Source organism: Carassius gibelio, chromosome B23 (assembly GCF_023724105.1).
Source record: "Carassius gibelio isolate Cgi1373 ecotype wild population from Czech Republic chromosome B23, carGib1.2-hapl.c, whole genome shotgun sequence".
Taxonomy (NCBI): domain Eukaryota; kingdom Metazoa; phylum Chordata; class Actinopteri; order Cypriniformes; family Cyprinidae; genus Carassius; species Carassius gibelio.
In genome coordinates, this window is record NC_068418.1 from 21,929,370 (window position 1) to 21,943,752 (window position 14,383).

General features: G+C 34.9%; 1 protein-coding gene across 1 annotated transcript; it reads left to right on the plus strand.

Annotated features, from left to right (window-relative positions):
* Nucleotides 1–977: 977 nt before the first annotated feature.
* Nucleotides 978–8,479, plus strand: LOC128011525 (phosphatidylinositol 5-phosphate 4-kinase type-2 gamma). Its single transcript, XM_052594013.1, has 10 exons — nt 978–1,495; nt 2,413–2,510; nt 2,748–2,844; nt 2,981–3,127; nt 4,562–4,708; nt 5,911–5,949; nt 6,024–6,137; nt 6,220–6,484; nt 6,574–6,677; nt 6,783–8,479. Exons 1-10 carry the CDS (start codon nt 1,334–1,336, stop codon nt 6,861–6,863), a joined length of 1,254 nt encoding a protein of 417 aa, XP_052449973.1. The 5' UTR covers nt 978–1,333; the 3' UTR covers nt 6,864–8,479.
* Nucleotides 8,480–14,383: the final 5,904 nt, after the last annotated feature.

Sequence of the window (14,383 nt, forward strand, 5' to 3'; positions counted from 1 at the left end):
TCACTGCATTTTATGAAAGACATCAATTCAATCTGTATGTGGGTATTTATGGAAAAAAAATCATATGTAATCCCCTTTGTAATTGTTAGAGTGACCCTATTATGGGTTATGAAAGGTTCATATTTTGGTTTTGGTAGCCCCCAACAACAGGTTGACATGCATGCAAGGTCAATAAACACTGTCATTTTCTTATAATATGCATTTATTTTTACCTTACTTGTACAACGACTCCCAAACGATTCGTTTAAAGGTTCATTTTTCCGAACACTTCCTTTGCGTGAAGCTAATCTGCGTGATTGGTCCGACTGCTCTCATTTTCATTCCATCCTGTCTGTAATGCCCGATAAAGCAGCGTTTGTGAGCTCAGTGCTGCTTTGTGTACAGCGTTACCCGTAACCCGCTATTTTTACCGCTCCAAAAGCGCCACCTAGTGGCAAAGAATACCAACTTGTTTCAATTATTAAGAGTCGACTCTTTCTTTTGAGAGACAATAACTTTTTACACAGTGCACTTTCCTGGTAAATAGACTAAATATTGTAATTATATGCAATTAAAGTATTGTCAAAAGCCGACTCCCAAGTCTGTACTGACATTCTGGGGTGTGTTTCCCCCAAAAGTTACGTCGTTACCAATAGAGTTCAATTTAACTTACCGTTAGCTAACGATGCTTTTGGAAAACGCACCCCTGAACTCTAAATAAATGTCCTAAGCTGAACATTTTTCGCATATTTTAATTAGGCAAAATACAACGTGCAGCCTATCAGTGTTGATAAAACTATGTTTTTCGCCTCATCAGTCAGGGCAACCTCAGCTCATGCTGGCGCTAGGACCGATTCCGTCCGAACCGTATTTTTGAACCGGTTCTTTCGAATCATTGAACAGAGATCCACCTCAAAACAACGGTTCGTTCGGACAATGTCAGTCATGTTAACCGCAGGAACTTGTAAGACGAAATATTATAGTTATGATCAGGCTAGTATTAATGTTTTTACGGTCTCATCTCACCTGTACGTTCACAAACCACGTGACGTAGGCTACACTCAGGTGAGAGTCTGACACACATTCTTGCTGTCACAATATATCAAGAGCTGTTCCTCTCCTCTCCACTTGTGTGTGGGAGGAGCATCTGGATGCCACTACAGCAGCCTAGAGTTGTTCACTTCCATGAAGAACCGGTCCATCTGGGCCTGCAAACACAGCGAAAACCGACCCCCGCGGCTTAGCGCTTGTGTTGTTTTCGACCTTTGATTGTCAGCTGGAGGAACCGGAGCCGGAACAGAGGGAGGCGGATCCAAGAGCGAAATAGATCGCTGTGTTTCGGGGATTGACGGTGATGATGGCGTCCCACGGTAACACCGGCAGCGCCTCCAGTCCGATGGTCATGCTCGCCCCCAAAACCAAGACCAAGAAGAAACATTTCGTGCAGCAGAAGGTCAAAGTGTTCCGGGCGAGCGACCCGATGCTCAGCGTGTTCATGTGGGGCGTTAATCATTCGGTAAGGCGGAATAAGATTCACTCAACTTCCTATAGAACACCACTGCCATTTTATGAGCTAACAGTTAGCTGTAAGCACGTATATCGGGGATTTGAGGACTTTAAATGCATGATGTATAGTAATTTTAATCAAATTTGCGCGTACCGTTGTTACATATGGGTTTTATATACATTGTTTGACCGCACGTGCGGGTTTGCAACTGTTGCCAACCGAATCTGCGAACGAATCTTTCGAGTCGAATCTTTGAAATAGATTTGGTTCACAACACATCAGACTGTATCGGTCGAAAGCAGTTCAACCGATTCTAGCCATTATTTTGGTTTTGTTTAATTGACATACATATCATGTTTAAGGTTCAACGACTTCGTTTTAGTAATTTGAATTGCATATGTAATAAATTGAAGTAAAATAATACCCATAGTATATGTACGAAAATAAAACGATTTAAACATAATGTAATATTCCTTTGATTGAACGCTTTAGAAGATATTACATTGACAGGGACCATTTGATGATGTAACGAATCATTGAATTGTTAGTTTAAACGGTTCTGTTCAAAAGAGTCGTTTGGCAAATGAGTCAGATTATTTACGAGGAGCTGAAAATACGTTTTGGAGATATATGCGTTTAGTGTCTTAAATTAGTCTTTTCCATTTATATTTTACTTACAAACATATTTGGTAAATAATTATGCAGATCATAGTGAAATTCCAAAAGGAATCCTGTTAACATTCCTTTAAGATTTCTGGAGGATCCTGGGGGAAGTAACTGCTTTTAGGGTTGTTATATGGATCATTTAGCTGTTGCATAATTGGGAGACTGTGAAATTTTCATGCAATGACGTGTTAGAAGAGAAATCTGCAACTTCAAAGTTTATTTCAGATACAAAAAAATAGTTGTCCACACTGTTTTTCCAGGTAAATGATTTGAATCAAGTTCCAGTGCCCGTAATGCTGCTCCCTGACGACTTCAAAGCCAACACCAAAATCAAAGTGAACAACCATCTCTTCAACAAGTATTTATCAAAAGCACATCATTATTTTACAGATTTTCATTGCACTCTGTGTGTACGTGTGAACTTGAACTTCCAAGCAGGAACATGTTTACCTTCATTCAGACAGTGAAGGAGTGTAATTGGCAGCTTTTTCTGCAGGAACAGCCACACCAAAGCAGCATTTTGCCTTCAGGTGATTGTGAAATGCAGGTTTCCGATGGAGTTATTAAAATGAAATCATCATTCTGTACCTTACAGAGAGAATCTTCCAGGCCATTTTAAATTTAAGGAGTACTGTCCGCAAGTCTTCAGGAACCTCAGGGAGCGATTTGGAATTGAAGATCTTGACTATCAGGTGACCTGATGTGCATTACATCCATTGATAGAAAGATAGAAAGTATCTTATTTCTTTTGTTCTTGGATATAAAATAATATTACTGCTAAATTGAATCTGAATTTTTGCGCTTGCATCCATGGATGTTTTCCATCAGGTGTCCCTGGCTCGCAGTGCTCCCATGAGAGGTGATGGACATGGAGAAGGGCTTCTCTTCACGTCCTATGACCGTACGCTGATAGTAAAGCAGATCTCAAGTGAAGAAGTAGCTGATATGCATAACATTCTGTCAGAGTATCACCAGGTATGTCACAACACAGTGGTCAGGACATACAGGGTTAATTCAAGCCATATCAAATGTGCCTTCAATGGAATATTTAATCTAAGAGATGGCTGATATCTTTTCAACTGCTGTATTCTTAATGAAAGTCTCTCTCTTATGCACATTGGTATTTACATACATCAAATACGATCTGTTCAACTAGTACAAATAGTTTGGAGGCACCTTCTCATTTAATAAACTTCAGCTTTAAAAGGTTGTAAACAATACGGACACACTGAATGACAAAAGGCATTTGTGTTTTAAATGTTAAGCTTGTTTGCTTAAACATAAAATTACTGTAATTGTGTACGGCTTCATTTTACACAAGGTAACATGTGTTGGGGAAATAATCAGACAAAAGATTTCAGACTCCAGCTATTTTTATGTTTAATTACCCTGTTGGGATCCACACGCACTGTTGTTAATTTCCTCTCTACTCTGTCATACAAACTTGGGGTCAGGTGGATTTTATTTAATTTTAATTGTTTTTGAAAAATAATAATGATAATTTTTTTTCTACAGTAAGAAGACAATATATTTATTAAAAGTGACAGTAAAGCCTTTCATAATGTTACAGAACATTTCTATTTCAAATAAAAAATTTTTTACTTGAATTGTGGGGGAAAAATGTTTTCAACATTGATTAATATTTAATTTCTAAAAGATCATGTGACGCTGAAGACTGGAGTAATGATGCTAAAAAAAATCAGCTTTGCATCACAGAAATAAATATCATGCTCAAACATTTTATGATGGAAAACAATTATTTAAATTGTAATAATAATATTACTGTTTTACTGTATTTAACACAGCCTTGGTGAGCATAAGAGACTTTAAAAACATTAAAAGATCCTACTGACCGCAAACTTTTGAGCACATATTAACGTATTATAATTTTTTTTTTAGATGTATAATGTTTTAAAACACTTAGCGTAGCGTTTGAGTGCCTGTGTTTTGTTTACAGTGCCGTGAAAGCCATGAGATAAATATGTGTGAGTGGCTTTCTCGGTTTCCATTGTAACTGATCTTAATCGAGACTGTGCTTCTGCATTTGCATTGCCTTTACATTCACAACATATCCTGTGTGTGCACTAACACATATACAGGAATCTGGAAATGTCTAATTTCTTACTAAATCTTAAATAATTTTTAAGCTAATATTTGTTTTTAAAGTGCTATTAACATGCATTTTCTTTCATATTTCATGCAGTTTTAGTTTCAATTTAGTCTAGGTGTGCAGTGATGCATACAGGGAAATATTGTAGTTATTAAGCCTGTGGGGTTGTTTGATATTGGATACCATATGCTACTCAAAGTTGGTTAATTGGTTATAAGCTATGTGCCATTGAATGAACATTAAACTTCATGGTTGAAGCTTACAGAATATGATTCCTTGTGTTTTGTGTTGTCTTGCAGCATATAGTGAAGTGTCATGGCAGTACACTCCTCCCTCAGTTTCTGGGCATGTACCGGGTTACGGTGGAGAGTGAGGACACGTACCTGATCGTCATGAGGAACATGTTCAGCCACAGACTCGTAGTCCACCGGAAATACGACCTGAAGGTAGGAACCATTCCTCGCCACTGAGCTGAGATGCTGTTTCTTTAGGATTGTTTGGCTGTGATACTGTGTGCCTGATCTTTTCTTTGTCTTTGCACACATCATTAACTCACGAGCAATAAGAAAACAGCACCTAAATCATGCGACACATCCTCTTAGACATGGTTTAAGAGATTTAAGTGGACATGGAGCAGATTCAGTGAGGACAAGGGTTTTTTCCCATCTTGTAGAATAGGCACATGTCATATTTATGACAGTACACAATTTAAAAAGTGATTTAAGTGAATAAGAATGATTATTATTAGTAGTAGTTGTAGTAATAGTGTGTACAAGTAAGACTATACTAGTAGCATATTTTTTCATATACATATTTACAGTTAATGACTTTCTCAATGTTTTTCAAACAACATGGAAACAATGGCTGTTTGTTGAAATCATTAATGTTATATTATATATTATTAATATATTATTAAGTATTATATATTTGAAAAAAAAAAAAGTAAAGTCTCTCCTGTTCACCAAGACTGCATTTATTTGATGGCAAATACAGTAAAACAGTATTTTTGTGAAATACAAAAAAAATTAAAACTGCTTTACATTTTTATTATATTTTTAAATATTTTATATTCCTTTGATCCAAAGCTGAATTTTCATCAGCCATTACTTTATAAACCATAAGGTTAATCATCTTAATATGCGGATTTGGTGTTGAAACATTAATTATTATTATTGTTTTTGAAAACAGTAGTGCTGTTTAATAATAGTATATTTGTAGAAATCGTGATTTTTTTTTTTTTTCAGGATTCTTTGATGAACGTGAAGTTAATAAGATTTAGTTTGAAACATAAATCTTCAATGCATCTATAAAAATCTAAAAACAAAAACCTTGCAAGTTTTTAACAGTAGTGTATATCATAATTAAAACATTCATCATAATGATTATGATATTATAATTAAATCTATTAGTTATTATGTAAATGGCCAGGGTGTATTTAGATTTGCTTTTGGTGTAAACGGGCCTCGAGGGTGAGTAAAACATGGGTTCGTTTTCATATTTGGGTGAACTATTTATTATTGCTATTTTGATTCTGTGCCACAAGAGGGTGTGATTGCAATGATGTACACAGATCATGTTAGAGCATCCGGTGCTCATACATTTACTGAAAAACACTCTCAAAAAGAGTCTAACATTGTGTTTTCATCAGGGTTCTCTGGTAGATCGTGAGGCCAGTGACAAAGAGAAGGTAAGACGCCAGTCCACATCATTTCAATGATGTAACAAGACACGATTCCGACATTCCTGCTTCTTCTAATGCAGGTGAAAGATCTGCCGACTTTTAAAGACATGGATTTCAGAAATAACATGCAGAAGGTGTACGTGACAGAAGAGCAGAAAGAGAAGATTATGGAGAAGCTAAACCGAGATGTAGAGGTGAAGACTTTAAAAAAAATGTCACAATGATGTACTTTTTTTTTTTTTAATCCCTGCTCTTCATGTTCCTGTGATTTTATAGTTCCTGGTGAAGCTGAAGATTATGGACTACAGCCTGTTGTTAGGCATCCATGATGTGGCACGTGGTGAGCGGGAGGACGAGGAGGCCGAGGAGCCCAGCTGTGAAGATGACACTGATCCTGAGAACGGCCTTGCTCCGGCCGCACAGGTGGGCTCGTACGGCACGTCTCCAGAGGGCATCGCCGGTTACATGAACTCCTTCAAACCCCTGGGACCTGGTGAATTTGAACCTTACATTGATGTATACGCTGTCAAAAGCGCCCCAGGTACGTTCTGGCTGCTAAACCGGAGAGGATATAGAAGGGAAGCGGGAAAAGAGGTGGTTGGTGATATGGGTGTTTGTGTTGGATTTCAGGAGCGCCGCAGAGGGAGGTGTATTTCATGGGCCTCATTGACGTGTTGACGCAGTACGACACTAAGAAGAAAGCTGCCCATGCAGCGAAGACCGTTAAACATGGCGTGAGTGGAAAAACGGTTTTAATGCGCACTCGTCCAGTGTCATTTGCTTCATTCTGAGTTCTAGGAGGTCATAATAACATGAGTCATCCTGTTCCTTCCTTTCAGGCTGGTGCTGAAATATCTACGGTTCATCCAGAGCAGTACGCCAAACGATTCCGTGAATTCATCTCCAACATTTTTGCATAACCACTTCTGGGTGTCTTTGGCAAAACTTAGGTCACGATGCACCCCAAAATTAAACGAAAAAAAATAATAATAATTATATTTTGCATAAAGAAATTAGGTCTGTTTTTAGGATTTTTCATTGTGACATTTTTATGACTAAAACACATTTGCCCCATTATTGTAATATGTCCAGATGATTCTCATTGCAATAATACAGTAATTGTTTTAATAAAATTCAATGTTTGTAGACACACACAAACACAATTTATTAATTTTATATTAAAGTACTGTATTATTGATTGTGAAATTGAAGTATTTCTTATTTTAGATTTTTTGTATTTCATATATTAGGTATATATTGTACTCACAGTAATTTTTTTAAATAAAATTAATTTAAAATATTAGGTTATTAATATTTATATAGCAAAAGGAATTTTCTTATTTAAGATTAGATACAGTTGTCTATTGTTTGTGTGTATGTGTGTGTATATTCTATTATTTTTTGTATATCCATATATATATTTTTTTGAATTATGAGAATTTAGAGGGGAAATGTGTTTTATCATAAAAATAAACTCTGAAGTAAAAAAATCTTAATGGTGTTTAATAGACTTAATTTTTGAAAGCAAAATATAATATTTTTTTTTTTTAATCCTACGGTGACATATGCACCATTCTTCCCAGATTTGTCAAATTCACTCAACATGTTTTTAAAATGTCTAATCTACTGCCATCAAATATGTTTTTTTTTTAAATCTCATATTGTAATGAATTTCCATAATATATTTAAGCATGACATGTTGACATGTCTCATCCACACTACAGCTACATTCATTAAGGGTGCATTCACAAATGAATAACACTAGATTCACATGAATCAGTTTGTGGCATAACCTACAAACATGGGAACATTAATCTGTTAATGAGATATCTCCAAACCTGTAGCAATGACAGAATTTGTTCTTTGTGTGTTATCTCTTTTTCTTTGGACTTTGCCTTGGCAAAGAGAGAAACTGTCGCCTTAACCGTTTGTGGAGAAATAACAGAGTCAAGTTGATGCTTTAAGTGTATGCTAGCTTTATTTAATATATGCAGCATTAGAATGTTGTGAGGAGGATAAGATACTTGTAAAAAACAAAACAAAAAAAAACACACAAACTGACCAGCCGGTGACCTTAAGTGGACATTAAGTGTCTAGATTAATGTTGTGAATTGAATGCTGACTGTTTATATGGATGGTTGGAGTACACGCTCTTCTTTTGTCTTATTTGAGCTATTTTATGCAGTTAGCCTTGTTGCAGAAAAGAGGACATTTTGTAGTTTGTAGCAGAAATACTTTAGCAACACTGAGCTGATTTAGTATGAAATGCATTATTGTTGCATTTTATTTATTTTGCAAATCAGTGTTTAGACCAAATATATTTTTCAGAGATTTCCAAAAACATGTTTTCAGTTATTTATTCATTTTAGCTTTGTGCAACTACAATTGGCACAATTACAGTATGTCCATAATCACTGTACTTTATATTGTATTTTTAGAGCAGTTTTAACATGTTACATTAAGACACGTTGTTACAATGTAATTTCCTATAATGTGCATTCTTAAGTACAATAAAAACCTTTTTTTTTTCTTATAACTTGGGTGAAACAGAAATTGAGTCAACATTTACATGTAACCTACCTGAAATGTGTATACAGTTTGAGTCAACATTTGGACTTTGAACATTGTCCACATTTCTGAAATATACTTCAGAATTAACCCGAAGTCTTGCAAAATTATAAACTCACAATTAGAAGTATTTCTTTTGTTTTTGTTAATATGATGTGTACTTTACAAACTGTAAAATATTAATTATTATATATATATATATATATATATATATATATATATATATATATATATATATATATAAACATTTTTATAATAATTTGAATTATTTTTTTTTATATTTCAATTTAAATTGGTATGTATTTGTATAGCACATGACAAGCTGCTATTTTTACTGTAACTGAGGAATCGAGGTCGCTGTAGTTTAGCCGGGGCCTCCGTGAGGTCTGGAGCCGCATGTGAGGAGAGGTCAAGCACAGGATCCACCTAGTCCTTTCCAGGAGCTGGGATTTTGCTGACAAACTCTTTCCTGTTCGGGAGCGTGCAGGGGAAAAAAGCTAATATGCTGATGAATTATTGTAGTTGTAGGAGTAACTTTAGCTGGAACACGGAGTTCAGAGCTTCACATTATTCCTCCTCAAGGCGTTTCATACTGTGATGGTTTAAGGTCACTTTTAACCCTCGTTTAAAGAAAACTATCCAGTGTTTTACTCACCCTCGAAGCATCCTAGGTATATACGACTTTCTTCTTTCAGACGAATTCATTCGGAGATCGCTAAGACGTGTGACCAACTGGGCGGCAACGTCATCAGAACGCAAAGAATTATGGGTACGTTTGGCCAGTTAACATGAGGCTTGTTCGACTTCACGCAGCTCTGCGCAATCCGATCGTCGGCTGACTTGAAGCAGTGCATGACGGTTAGAAATTTTCTCCGACTTGATACAGCGCTGACGCCACATGACTGTGACGTGTTCCATCAAAGTACCGCGAGAGCGATTCGAGAGTAGCCGGAGAACTCAGCCAGCGCAGCTTCTGAAGAGCGGCTGCACAGGTTCTGATGACGACACAACTGATCCACGATTGGCTGGATTCACTGATGACACCGATGACGTGCGTTTCAAGTTTATTGCCAGTCACTTCAGTTTCAGAAATTCTCATATGGACTTTTAAAACAGTTCAATACGTTTTTATTTCGTCTTCATCTTATATATCATATTTCTTAAATATTGTTTTACTGTATTTACTTTATTGTTAATATAAAGTTTGTGTATGTTTATTTCGCAGGACTTTCTTTTTTATACAGACCCTTTACAGTATTCAGCAGCATAACCTATTCAAATGAGCATTTTAATAACTAAAATATTAATCTTAAAAACATACAATCTAATGTGGTCATAAATGTATGCTCCATAAATGATACATAATACATTATGTTCCTCCATTTGTTTGGTTTCTTCATATTGTCTAGTTTATTTTGCTGTGTTTATACTTCACCTGCATGTGGTTAGCAAACTGCTAACAACTTGCTGTAACTTCAATTTAACAACATTCAAGACCCTTCCAAAACACCACTTATACACACATTTAAACGCGATCAAGTAAGCAATCGCCACGTGATCTGCCATGACTGACGTAATTGCAGCAAACTACGGGAGCCACAACGTGTCCGGCTTACCCTTAATAATACTTTTAAAATTAATTGGATAAAGCATTTTCTAAAAAATCCCACATCTACATGGAATTTTATACCTAACTATATCTTCTCTAAGGTTGGTGGTCTAAAATTCTTACTTTTATGTAATTATAAAATAGAAAAAATTCCCTTAATTTTATCTAAATTCCATAAACAAATGCTCTTAGCATGGTCATTAATTTACAAACATAATTTTTCCCCACATAGGTGCTTCATCTGGAATAATCAGCTTATTAAATTCAAGAATAAATCCTTGTTTTTTAAGACTTGGTTCAATAATAACATAATTCTAGTTTCCCAACTAATAAATGATAGTGGATCTTTGATGAATTATTCTGAATTCCTTAACACTTTTGGCATTCCAGTCACCCCAAGAGAGTTTGCAATTGTTATGGATGCCATCCCATCTGGTATTTTAATTCTCTTAAAAGGGGCTGGAAAACCAGATTGCCTACCAGATTTGGACCCTAAATTGACCTCAGTTGGTAAAATATGTTTCGCAACCACAATGAGGAATAATAATCGTAATATTCGCTCTTTATTCCAGAAAGATGTTACCAGCATGCCTAATGTTGTTCCTTATTGGTCTAACTTTGTTAACAACCTGAATTGGGGGAATATATGGAACCTTCCTTACAAATATCTCCTTACGAATAAAGTAAGAGAGGTCTCTTTCAAAATCATACATAGGTATTATCCTGCTAAGCATTATCTCCTTAGGTTTAAGCTTGACATATGTGTTAACTGTTCTTTTTGTGGAATATGTCCAGAAACAATGGTACATCTGTTCTGGCAATGTCCCTATGCCATCACTTTCTGGAAAGATCTGTCCCGATACATTTCTGTTAATCTTATTGCAGATTTTTCTTTGTTTTGGAAAAATGTACTGTTTGGCTTCCATGATAACAAAAAACAGAAAGAAATATACCTAGTTAATCTATTGATCATTTTAGGGAAATATCATATTCACAAAGCGAAATTTAGTAATTCTAAACCTTCTTTTATTGCTTTTGGTAAGGAGACGGAACAGTACATCAATTCCATCCATGATTCAAAAAATAAGAAGGCTGCTAAAACCATTCAGTTATGCTCTATCTTTAATGTATTTATTTGAAACTCCCCCTGGCTCTGTTCTTTTATATATTTTTTTGTTTCTGTATTAATGACTCTATTTGTGTGTTCTTATTGTTTGTATCGTAAAGATTTAAAAAAAAAAAACGTGTCCGGCTTCATATCTCCGTTTGCAGCTCCTCCCCACCTGCACGCGGCTACTCTCGCCGATCGGTTGCATCCAGCCGCAGCCGATGTCGAACACACCTTTTGCTATTCCGTTCTTCATCATTGCAGTCAGTGGGTGTTTCAGTTGAACAGTCCACAAGCACGCGCATTCATAATAAAACGTGTCTCACATTGCTCCGAGGGGTGAATAAAGGCCTTCCGTAAAAGAATACATGTGTTTTGTAAGAAAAATGTGCATATTTACAACGTAACAAACACTTTTCTCTCATTCATCTATCTGTCATACACGGAAGCCGTTTTGGGGGGATGACGTAGTACGTCAGCATTTCGTCAGTGACGATGCCGAGAGAGAACAAAACTGCGGTCACAAATTAGAAGTACAAACCGAGGATTTGCAAAGAAAATCTGAAAGAGTATTTCGATATAAACCAAGAGGAGACTGGTTTTACTTTGCTAAAGTAAGGAAAAATATCTTCATTTGCTCTTATAAACAAACTCGCGAGACTAGCATATCTCAGAGGCGCATGCGCTGCGCGTACGTGCTGCATCATCCGCCGGAACAGATCCGCGACGCGTATTCAGACAACTCCATGGTTACAAAGGGATCTGTCACTAAAAGGAAGAACACTGCTTTTTTTTTTTTTTTTTTTTTTTTTTTTTTTTTTTTTATTAGTTTGGGAAAACCATAACATACAACATGTTATCAAGAAAGAAAAAAGTAAAAAAAAAAAAAAAACAGAAAAAGATGGAAATACAAATTACAACAGACAAAACAATTGCCAGGGGGAGGAAAGTATTATACACGCATATATAACATCAAATAAACAAATTGTAAAATTTACAAATTTTCAAAGTTCTTACAGCTTTTTTGTTCACAGAGTCTCTGATACTGTCAATATAAATACATATTTCAGTTAACAAAACCATAAAATTGGGTTTTTTATTGCTAAATTTACATTTATGAATGTGAAATTTGGTCAACAGAATAAATAAATTAATTAAATAAAAGCACTGTTCTTTATCATCAGGATAGTCAGTTAAACCAAAAAGTATATTTTCCCATAACAGTGAAAAATGTTTTAAACACTGAATATTCTCCCTAATAAACTCTTGGACCTTACCCCATAGTGTAACTGAATATGCACAGTTCCAAAATAAGTGCATGGCAGTTTCCTCATATTCATTACAAAAAGTACAATTTATATTTATACCTTTTTTAAATTTTTGTAAGTAATGACTTGCTGGATAAAATCTATGAATAAGTTTATAAGAAACTTCTTTAATTTTATTTCTAAGATGATATTTTTGTGGTAATAACCACACTTTCCTCCAGCAAATAAAATTTCCATTTAATGAGGAGGCCCAGCGAGACAAGATATAAGGCACAGTAACAATTTCTTTTTGGAAAAGAGTACGAATAGCTCTATTATTACTCTTGGGGTATGATGAAAAACAAATTTTACCAACATAAGATTTAGTAACATCAAAAGATACTGAACCAGGAGAATGGTCTTTATCTATACCTCTAAATAGCATTTGTGTACCAGAAGGGATTGAACCAAAAACGATTGCAAATTCTTTTTGAGTGACTGGTATTTTATAATAAGAAAGGAATTCGTCATAAGAAAAGAGTGTTCCTTCTTTATTATATAACTGACTAATCAATTTAATATCGTTTTCAAACCAGTTCTTTAAAAAAAGAGATTTGTGTTTATAAAGAATGTTTCTGTCATTCCAGATGAAACAGCGATGCGGAGAAAAATTGTGCTTGTATATTAACGACCAAGATAAAAGCACTTGTTTATGGAAAGCAGATAACTTAGCTGGAATTTTATCTACATTATAATTACACAACAAAAGAAAACTAAGACCACCAATATTTGAAAAAGCATAATGAGGGATAAAATTCCAAACAGAAGTGGGGTTTTTTAAGTGATGCTTAATCCAATTAATCTTAAAGGTATGGTTCATTGTGGTGAAATCTAGAAAATTAAGGCCACCATTCTCATATGAGTTCATAATTACAGTCTTTTTTACATAGTGTGTGCGATTTTTCCATAAGAAATCAAATAGTATTTTATCAATATTTTTACTAGTAAGGTTATCAAGATACAAAGATAAGGATGCATATGTAAGTCGGGCTATACCTTCAGCTTTAGTAAGAAGAACTCGTCCCTTTAAGGAGAGATCTCTTTGAAGCCAGAAATTAAATTTTTTTTTGGTTTTGTCTATTATGGGGTTGAAATTCAAAGAACATCTTTTAAGTTGGTCTTTAACATTGACAGGAATGTTACTAATACTTGTTAAATCACAGTCTTTAACAGCCATTAGCTCACACTTACTGACATTGAGATAGAGACCAGAGGCATAAGAACATTTGTTAATAACATTAATTGCAATTGGAATTTGATCACTATTTTTTAAAAAAAGGGTTGTATCATCGGCTAACTGGCTTATAATAATATCTCTATTTGCAATTGAAATACCTTTAAGAATACTTTTTTTAACATGCATAGATAATAACTGAGTTACAAGCAGGAAAAGATATGGAGAAATAGGACAACCCTGTCTAATACCTCTTTTTAAATCAAATCTAGATGTAGTTCCATGTTTGAGTTTGATTGAGCAATTAGCATTATTATACAGGGTTTCAACAGCTGCACAAAAAAACTCACCAAACCCGAAAATCCTTAAAGAAGAGAATAAAAAAAGATGCTCCACAGTGTCAAATGCTTTGCGAAAATCTAAGAATAAAATAAAGCTATTTTCATCAATCAAATAAGAATAATCTAATATATCTAAAACCAACCTTACATTATTCGAAATGTGCCTGTTTTTCATAAAACCTGACTGAGTTTCATCTATAATATATTCTAATACATATTTGATTCTTTTTGCAAATATAGAAGCAATTAATTTATAATCATTATTCAAAAGACTAATTGGCCGCCAATTATCAATTATAGTCAAATCTTTTTTATGTTTAGGAATAAGGGTAA

Coding starts and splice junctions, on each gene's coding strand:
- LOC128011525 (XM_052594013.1), top strand. CDS start 1,334: ATGATGGCGTCCCACGGTAACACCGGCAGCGCCTCCAGTCCGATGGTC. Junction 2,845..2,980: donor TTGAAGATCTTGACTATCAG/GTGACCTGATGT, acceptor GTTTTCCATCAG/GTGTCCCTGGCTCGCAGTGC. Junction 4,709..5,910: donor ACCGGAAATACGACCTGAAG/GTAGGAACCATT, acceptor TGTTTTCATCAG/GGTTCTCTGGTAGATCGTGA.